Source organism: Gymnoscopelus braueri (assembly GCF_963280865.1).
Source record: "Gymnoscopelus braueri genome assembly, chromosome: 21".
NCBI lineage: Eukaryota > Metazoa > Chordata > Actinopteri > Myctophiformes > Myctophidae > Gymnoscopelus > Gymnoscopelus braueri.
The window spans coordinates 27,296,822-27,306,984 of NC_137623.1; the positions used below are offsets into that span (position 1 = coordinate 27,296,822).

General features: G+C 43.8%; 1 protein-coding gene across 1 annotated transcript; it reads right to left on the minus strand.

Annotated features, from left to right (window-relative positions):
- Positions 1–748: 748 nt before the first annotated feature.
- Positions 749–5,215, minus strand: LOC308076946 (kinesin-like protein KIF2A; the record flags this gene model as incomplete). The annotated part of the gene is made up of 2 exons (XM_080417466.1): positions 749–992; positions 3,582–5,215. The coding sequence occupies 2 exons, from the start codon at positions 5,213–5,215 to the stop codon at positions 749–751; spliced, it is 1,878 nt and encodes a 625-aa protein (XP_080273592.1).
- Positions 5,216–10,163: the final 4,948 nt, after the last annotated feature.

Sequence of the window (10,163 nt, forward strand, 5' to 3'; positions counted from 1 at the left end):
AGAAAACCTTGATTCATGTCAGTGAGCGAGTCAATCAAAATCACATCACATGCACAATGACACCATTACTGTTACACCACATGAAAGTGTTTTAGCTGTTAATTACCTTTTAACGACAAAGCTGAAATAAAAATGGCACAATGTTAGTTCTGTTACTGTAGCCGCAGGAAATATATTTACAAACAGTATTTTCACTGTCTACATTGGAGACACATTAAGGATGATTGGTTGTCCTCGACAAGGGCAATGTGCATGCAGGCGCATGCACGCCCTTATGTGTGTGTGTGTACACGCTCATGCATGCTATGTGTATAATTATTTATAAACTGGTGTGGTGGGTTGTTAAGGTCATGTCTAGTTGACTTTTGCCATGGTTATCTCTCTGGGTGGGGGGAGGGTGTGAGCCATTAAGTTTGAAGTTGAGGTTCTTTTTTTAGTCAACATGTTGGGGTTGTCGGCCTCAGAAGTTCTTAAAATGTCCACATAATCTTCAAAGAGACATTCCAGTTACAGAGTTGGGTCAAAGGCGGAATCATCTCTTCAGTGTGTCACAAATTCCACGTCTCTGTTTCAAACCAACATGCTATTTTCAAGATGGCTGCTGGTTAAGAAATGTCCAATTGGATACACTCAGTGTTGCTTTGGTGAATCCAGGCATCAGTCCAGGCATCAGTCATATCAAAACTTGACTATTGTAACTCTCTCCTTACTGGCCTCCCGGCATGTGCACGTAAGCCTCTCCAAATGATCAGAATGCAGCAGCACGCTTGGTCTCCAACCAGCCAAAATCTTCACATGTCACCCCCCTTCTCCGCTCCCTCCATTGGCTCCCAGTTACGGTTACGTGGCGCTGCTGCGTCAGCCCGCTGCTCCAACAGCCGAAATCCGGGCTGTAGAGCGGGTAAGTGTGAACCTGGCTGGCACTGTGCTTGGAGGCCCTGGGCTCCCTGGCCCTTCCCTGGTGGAAATGTCCAACCAGGGGGAAAGGCCGACTGGTGCCATAGGATAGCTAGGGACCATGCCCGGTCTGTTTGGGACCATGTTTGGTCCCAAACATGTTGTTTGGGACCAAAGTGTTGGACGGATGGCCGACTGACCGACCGACCGACATAGCCATCATAAAAATGTTTGTTGAGGTATTAGAATAGAGGTTAGAGATTTGTGAAGTCCAGGTACTTTATAAGTTTAAAAACGATTGTTTAGGTATAAGGTTAGAGATGGTTAGGTTTAGGTATAGATTTACTGTGGTTAAGGTCAGGGCATGAAAGTTAACAAATCAGATAATAATCACAATACAGTAAACAACCCGGCCTTGTGCGTGCGTGGCGGGCGTGCGTGCATGCGTCTGTCCGCAGCGAATATTGCAATTTACTAGGCCACCTGCGTCATATTTGTTGTTTACGCTGCTAACAGGCCAAGGAACAGGCTTATTGGCTCATAATCATAGGGGAAGCTCTTTTGGATGCTATATAGCACCTATCTTAAAGCTACTGTATATAGCACCTTTGTCAAATGGTGATATATAGGCCCTACTGTAGAACCATTAGAGGTGCCTAAACTAAGCCAAAGAACATGTAGAAAACCTCTAAAGAACCACATATGGTCTTAAGATGTACTTTGTATGCAGCAGTGCTATACAACACCCCAACCACCATTGTTGAACCAAATGGTTTCCTCTCCAGAACTGGTTGCATGGTAAAGGTACTTGATTGATTTATGTGTGGCTTCAACATGGGCATTGAGTCCTTTCCACACAAACGAACTCTGGGACAAAGTAGTTTAATCCAAACACGTAATCCAAAAAAAAGAAGAAAAAAAAAGTTTTACAATGATTTTGAATCCAAATCTAAGTGTTTGAACAGTGTTATCACTATCCTCATATTTGAGGATGTAGAAATGTGTATACGGGCACATTATCTCAGTGTTGAGTTGTTACCTGGCCAGTTTCTCCTACTCCAACTCCTACTAATTGTTCAAGAGTATCTTGACAATTAATACACCTTTTTACTCATTCTGAATTTCCTTGAGGTTTCAAACAAACAGTTTTATGAATTTGTTTTCTTTTACGCAATTTGGGAATTTTAATAAATATTATTTTCAATTGAATAATTTGAGCTTTAAATGGTTACTATGTCTAATAGAAAGATTTTGTAATATAGAATTAAATGTTGTTGGTAATTTTACTTTTATTTGATATACAACTCTCAAATGAAGTATGTATTTGTATTACTTGTTTACTTATTTTGTTATGTATTTCATAGTTAATACTACAAAGTATCCAAGGTAACGATGCAGCTATAAAGTTGATCACTGGGGGGAACAAGATATACCGGGCTTGTATTCCCCAGGTGAGTGTGTGACTGTTAAAGAAACCCTGTAGATATTAATGTATAGCCTATCTGAAAGAGTAACTATATTGATATCCAGAGTGATCATCTGTGTGTTCTGATAAATCTGTTCCAGTTAGTATGAAGTTACCTTTCTTTATGATTGTCTTTTATCCTGAATAGTTTTACTGAGACCGGATTTGTATTCCCCGGATCCCAAAGTACTGGTAAGCAATGTTTATTGCTTAGAGGTCCCTTTCCTCTTTCCATTTTTATCATCATTGAATCGACATCGGAGCTGCTGTCAGTGTCTCTTCGTTGGAGTCGACTCGCTAAATATCAGCCTAAAGTCCACTACTGTCATCAAAACACAACGCATAGAATAGACTGTTGGCTACCACTACTATCAGCGAGGGGGTGTTATAAACTTTGTATAGTCAAGTAGATTGATTGACCCTGGTTATATTTGGATGATTATTTTACCATACTTGTCCATGTGATAATGTGACCATATTATGGTCAGCTGGAGAAGACATTTTAACATGAAGTTGATCATCAAAATCAATTGTTACTGTCACTTAGACATTCTTTGTGATCTTTTGTCCTCCATACAGTCCAAAACTGCAAGTGCCGTCAAAATATGATTTTATTTCATAAGTCTGCACACAACTGTATGACAGTTGTGTCAACTGTATGACAGTTGTGTGCAACACAACACACATATGGGGCTTGTCCTATCCTGCTGCTCCCTTTGGGTTGGTTTACTTTCGTAGACTGGGTACACAGCTACACAGTTAGCTGGTGGACACATTTTGGCTACATTTTTTTATTTTTATTTTTATGTTGATTTGAACAGATTTGGGGTCGCTGTCATTCAAATTCCTGGGCTGATTTGTGTTTACAGGCTGTCCCTGTGCCAACACAAATTCTCATAGCTCTTACCCCCATTGCCCCCCATGTCTTTTCATACAAACGTACAACGTGCCTCCTGGTGGAGTTTTGAGTGCACCTATCTCGTTTTATTGAATGCCAAACAAGCGGCCTTAGCTTAGTGGGTGGAGTGGTTGTCTGGAGGTCACCGGTTCACTTCCCGGTCTGCTTACGTCTACATGTCGAAGACACTTAACCCCTAACAGCTTCCCCCCGAGCGCTCATCAAGACCATCTGAGCAGCCATCAGCTGAATGAAGCTGAAACTGAATTTCCCCCGTGGGATTAACAAAGGTCTCCCCCTCCCTCCCCTCTCTGTTCCCACAGGTCCTTTTCCTCTTTCCAGGCCTTTTCTTTTCTCTCAAACTCCTGCCTCTCCTTGATTAATGTCTGCTGCATTTCCTGGATGGTTTGGGAAGTACTGAGCTCCTTGTTAGTGAGTTTGGCATTCTCCTCTCGCAGAATGTTATTGTAATTCTCTAGTTGCCTCAGTTTTAGATGATCCATGGCTGCAACGGACAGTGACTGCTGAGCCTTGGGCTGGGGCTGATGGCGGTCGGGCCTCATGGAGTCAACTTTCAGCTCCTTCACCCTGTTAGCGTAGTGTAGTGTGTTGAGGGTATTTTCACAAGATGCCATACCAGGAGATATTGTTGCAATCATGCATGTACGGGAGTTCTTCCCAATGAAGGAGTCTCTGAGGACCTGCGTGAGCTTGCTGGCCCTGAAGGGAGTGTGTTGCTGGTTGCGTCCCAGAGCCCTGATGCACTCCTTTAGTGCCAGCAGACTTTTGTTAATTTCGGATCCCTCTTGGCGAGTCTGGGGGTCAGAGCAGGACGTGTCAGCTCCTCTCTCATTCCCAGCCAGGTCGATGAGCGAGAACTTCCCGTGCACCTCCCCCTTCTTCCGCAGAATGATCTGGAATACAGCATGGCTCCTGGAAGAGCGGGCGTTGGCCGATGTATGACCCGATGTTCTATATTTGTTTCCCGTTTCGATGAGTTTGAGAACATCCTCCGTACATCGAACTGCTTTCTCCTCTAGTCCTGACACCAGAACGTGCTGTTTACCATCCTCCAACACCTTCAGCTTAGCTTTACCATTCAGCAGGTCTAACACATACCCATTGTAGATTTCAAAGAAGGTTGCGTACACCTGTAGTTCTAACTTCTTATATCTGGGTTTCGTCAACATGAGAAATACATCCCGCGCAGTTAATGCATAGATTCCTTTGGAACAATCCTGGTGCCTTCCAGAATAATCTCCACCCATAGTATGCGTTTTCCCACTTCCTGTTTGTCCGTATGCGATGCAGGTAGCCTTGCCCTTCTCAAAGATGGTGTCCACCAGAGGCTTGGCTGTGAACCTGTACACCATCTCATTGGTTGCGGAGTCATTGAAGGCGTAATCGAGGCGGAACTTCTGGTTCTCCAGGTAGCGGGTGAGGTCCACCTTCTGTTTGGGTTTGTGAACCATCACCGTATCTTTACTGGGAATGGTGATCACATCCAGCTCCTTCATTGTCAGTTCCTTTTTGTTCAGTGGACGCTTCCTCACACAAACACATATTTTGTGTTCTTCAATCATGTCTGCTGTAGACAGAGGTTTGTAGTCTAGACTGGCTTGGAAATCCCTGATCATGTACAAGATCTCATAGTTAGGAATGATGGCGTGTGCCTCCTGTGATTTTAGTCTTTCACTCTTTAATGGCGCTGTCGTACGATATTTCCTTACAATTCTACTTATTTTAACAGGAATGGGAAGCGGTAGGGTCTCTGGGCTGGGGACAATCTCCTCGTCTGGGGCCACACCTGGATTAAGATCCTCAGAGTCAATCTCTTCTCCATTCTCAATCTCATTCAACTCCACTGTGACGCACTTTGTGTCCTGGGGGATTCGCCCATCACTGTGCTTTATTTCCACATCAGTACCGACATTCTGCCCAGAACCACATGCCATTCTACATTACTTAAATACCTACAATACTTAAACATAAACGTATGTCCTTCTGCTGCAGTGTTGGACAGGTAGGTGGCTATTTACAACTCTCAAACTAAAGTCTGCATGGGCTTACACATGTTTTTATAGTACTGTGATGACGCCACAGTTGCTATAGTAGCAGAGTTCAAACACACTTGTATTCTTTTATGTGTGGCATCGAAGGAGTGGGCCGTCTGCGTGCGTGCGTGCGTGCGTGCGTGCGTGCGTGACTTCTTGGGACAAATGTGACCAAACGTCAAGCGGTGCCGTCCCGGGCCACTTCCGCACTCCAGGAATGCGAAAGTGCCGTTCTCAAACCCAAGATGTAAATGGGTGACGGCTCCGCCAAAAAACGGTTACAACGACGGACTGTCTTTTGAAATGTAAAATATGTTTTTCACACTTTTAGAGAATATCCCTATACATAATGGAGGTATTACATGGGATTACATCAGCAGGCCCCAATTCTTCTGATATGATTTCTCTTGTAATTTGTTCTGTCTGTCTGTCTGTCTGTCTGTCTGTCTGTCTGTCTGTCTGCCTCACATCAACACCACCCCCATATTATGTTCTACTGCAAGAAAAAAAATTCTCTTCAAGGTTCATGGTTGTTTATATTGCTAAATCTTGGTTTACGTATGTATTAGTTATTATTAGATTATTGGTTAGATTACAATTTTTATGCATTTGATGTATTATGATGTATTATGATGCATTATCTTGTGTCCTTGCTTACTGTAAATCGCTCTAGATTAAGAGTGTCTGCTAAATGCCTAAACTGTAAACTGTAAACTGTGAATCTATCTCTGGTGGGACGCTATTTTAAAGACGTCGCGCGCACGTCGCTTAACACCTACACTACAGGTCACACAATGGACAATTGATATGCATCTAGGCTCATTCCTATGTTCATTCACCTGGTGTGACACTCTGCAGTCGGCAGCCTTTGTAAACTTTGTTGAGGTGTGAACTTAAAGGCTTGTTTTTAATCGATGCATGTGAGCGTGCGCATGCTCCTGCTCAAAAGACTGGTGGGACTGCGTGTTACCACGTGCAATGACCAATGCAACACTGGATACACTGACAAAATATTGATTGGACATACTTCTCAAAGCACTTGCTAACTATGGGGGTGAGTGCTTTGGGTCACCGGTCATTTAAACCAGTTACCTTGCTTTTCTTGGCACTGGAATTATTGTAGCTTATTTGAAAAATGAGGGTAGGCTACTCATGGTGGCACTGCAGTGAGAGCTATCCTGTTTAAAAAACACAACAGCCTCTACAATTTAATATCTCAAAATGGGATTAGCCGACTGACCTTTTATGCTAATCAGTCTCATTAGATTTTATTGAAGTCAAATGTGGAAACATAAACATCGGCGCCTTTCGAGCATGTCTTGCTGATTTTTCACGCAATGTTTTCTCTCGATCCAAGGACTTGAACATGAGTGCAAACTGAGGTCAACTGAATTCTTGCCTACAATAGCACCCAGTAATTGAAAAGGTCAGCAGGGAGACAAACACAAAACTACCAAATGTTGGATTGATTCACATCATACCATGATCTGAACTTTTTCAATCAAAATGAATCAGTTGTGGACTTCATTTGAGTACATGGCTGCACGAAACTCGTCTTTTCTTCATACTTGTTGTAACCAAAGACACCCCTAAAAACTTAACAGTTAAGACATGCAAACATGTTGCCTGTGAGGATTGCGTTTAAGAAATGAGCACGATAACAGGTGAAACTATATATGGTATTCAAAGCAAGCACTGGAGAGCAGATTTTGCATTGGCAGGATTTGTGTGGGCCTTATTGCCAAGCACAATACTCGACATAATGAGAAACACTTGTTTGAAAATGAACAATTCACAAAGCCACACAAATGCATGGATATGGGTACCAAGGGGAATCATATCGTATACTGTACAGCATGAAGTACATTGATTATGCTGGGTGGCCTTGACTCAGATTCACAGGAATATATGATTATGTCCACCATCTCCAAATGACAATTTGATCTGGGATGGGTTTTTATATGCATTCAGAGGTGCAGGGTCGTGCGGGGTCTGTTGGGAAGGAAGTGTAGCTGGGACACAAAGCAGCAAAGGAAATGAAAAGAGAGAAGGTCGCAATACAAGTCCCCATTCAAAGTGGCGTCCCAGGAAAACTGCCTTTCTCGTCACTGCCACAGTGTCCTTGTAGAGAGGCGTGCTGGGCTCAACTCTCTGTGGAGCTCTCTGCTATCCAGCATGTCTGAGATGACACTCTGCATTAGCCATGTCTGAGATGAGATGACACACTGCAATGGCCATGTGCGAGATGGCATACTGTCGTGGAAAGAACAAATTATTAAATGACGCAAAGCAAAGTCGCCACATAGCATCCAAGAACAAATTAACCAGAAATCAGCAGTAATAGGAAATCGACACATGTGTGCATTTACTGATGAATAATTTGGTGTTGCCAGAACATCAAATTAACTATCAACACTTCCTCCAAAAGAGTATTATAAGAGTAATTAGAATGCAGAGCTTTCATCATAACGTCTAAGAGAGTAGAGGCAACAGCGTGGCAATGTCCCCTTCAACTCGAAAACAAAGAGATCCATACACAGCCCATCTGTGCTTGTTTATTTCATGCTTATTCCATTTCTGTTGACTCATAATGGGATTGAAATGCTGCCTCAGCTGAAAGTAAAGTGCCCTTTTAAAGTTCCTCACTGGGCTCTGGACTGACAGTTACTCATTGTCACGAAGAGAGGCATTCATTGGAGTTTTATTGACATGGCAGCAGTATCTGTGGAGGATTAGCGGTCTGTTTTCTCCGACTAGCCTGAACCCATTAACACCAGCCAACAAGTGGAGAGCAGCATTTTTCACCACTGCTCACATTGTTCACAGTCCTGACTATGGCCAGGGGAATGAAGTGCTAACTACTACCTTACCAGGAGCAAGGGAAGTGTTAGGAATGATTTCGCAATTAAAGTCTTCCTGTTAGGCCCTTTCAAGCACATGCAGTGCATTATTTTGTCAAATAAAAACAGCTACTATACATGTTAGCTTGCATGGACAAAGGTATGAATGCTATTAACGCTCTCACTAATTGGATTTAGTCCAGCTCATCGCATCAAGGTCAGGTTGCATGATCTTAATGATCGGGGGTTTGGGGGGATGCACAGTGCAGGAAGTTGCTACCGGCCAATGGCTGGGGGAAGAGAGGTTGTATTGGTGCCAAAGTATATGGTGGTTTGGGCCGTACTGCAGTCTGCCGGGTCTCATTTCAACCGCAGAAAGCGGACATCTGTTTATTCATGGTTACAAATGGGTGATACTACAGTAGATCAGATCATCTACCGTGGTTCTCTCTCCCCTCTCTCTCCTAGGAGGTTCTAGGGATTGGATCTACCTTTATGAAGGCTCATCAGTCAGTCTAAGTTCATTACTAGACGCATAGGTGATCATTCACATCGGAGAGCTTGGTACTGACAGACATCATACTCATACTATACAACTGGTGGCGTAAAGCTTTAACGAAAGCTTATGCGGCACGCTAAATCAAGCTGCTGCATCGTTACTGTAGATGTGTCATTTAAGTTTTTGTCTACCTATGCTGTATCTCATCTTCACCTGCTAACCCCTGATGTGAACATCTGAATGCGATAACTGCGGCGGGCTCTTTAAATGTGACATTAAAGAAACTGCAAGGCGCCTTAATTTCCTAGCAACTCATCGTGCCTCTCGGGGTGTAGAACAGCGTGTTTCATAGCCTCTCCTGGCTTTATTTATAGGTGAAAGCAGAAAATGAGGCTTGCGCAGCACTCTTTAGACATCTCCTCTTAATCCCTCTGAGGGACGTTATTTCCATGGAAGAGCCATCGAGCTGTGTCTCCTCTCTCTCTCTCTCTCTCTCTCTCTCTCTCTATCTCTCTCTCTCTCTCGCTCTCCCACTCCCTCCCAGCTGGCAATAGGAAGTATATGGAACATTGAGACACTTCACATAATCACGAGTCGCAGAGGGCCCCGTTGAGATGGAGAGCAGATGGAAAGGGGACGATAGGGGTAATGGGAAGGCTTTACGGGTGTGTGAAGGGGACGAGCAGGCACGCGCCAGAGATCTGTCAAATGGCTGTTTAATCTGAGAGAATATTAATGCCGCGCTCAGGGGCAGGCCACAGATGTTTCATCTGCCTATCCAAAACGAGGATCTGGGCCGGAGGCTTCACAGCCACTGGAAAAAAAAAGCTTGCTAGTGAGAGATTTCTTAACTCTTAACTCTTACTTTTATTCTTTATTCAACTGCAGGCAGTTCATAAGAAGTCCTGTGCTAAATAATTTCACCCACTCCTTTGTACTCGGGGTAAACGTACAATGTGACAATAAAGTCGAGTGAGTTTGAGTTTGTTTGATTTCCAGGGCAGACCTGCGTCATGTCAAGTCTAGGCGGTGGAGCTCAGCTCTCACCACTAGCCGGCTGAGTGGATCTCCCTCCAGGCATTTAAGAGTGTGCAAAAACAAATCGATACTCCCTTCCATATGGAATTCTAGCGTTGCTGGCTTGAAAAAAAGCCCAAAAAGAAACCAAAGCAGAGAGGGAAAGACTGGGCAACTCCTCACAAATGAGAGTTTATTGTCTCACGGACTTCAGTGAGCTGCGGTTCTGTCGAACCCACAGTCCAATGAGGTCATGTGGCATTTAAGGTGAGGATACTAAATGGAACACATGATGGGGGCTTCTGTGCTTTTGAGGAGTGCAAGGGCAGCAAGGGCAGGGTTCTCAACCTTTTCTGGATCAAAGTCTCGAAAGCGTTCGCGGCCCTGCTGCCGTGTTAAGTGGTCCGATGGGAGGGCCACGTGGATTTTCAGAGCATGTTTATTTTAATGATCAATCAATCAATTGAGTTGGATCAATGTAACTAACATTGAG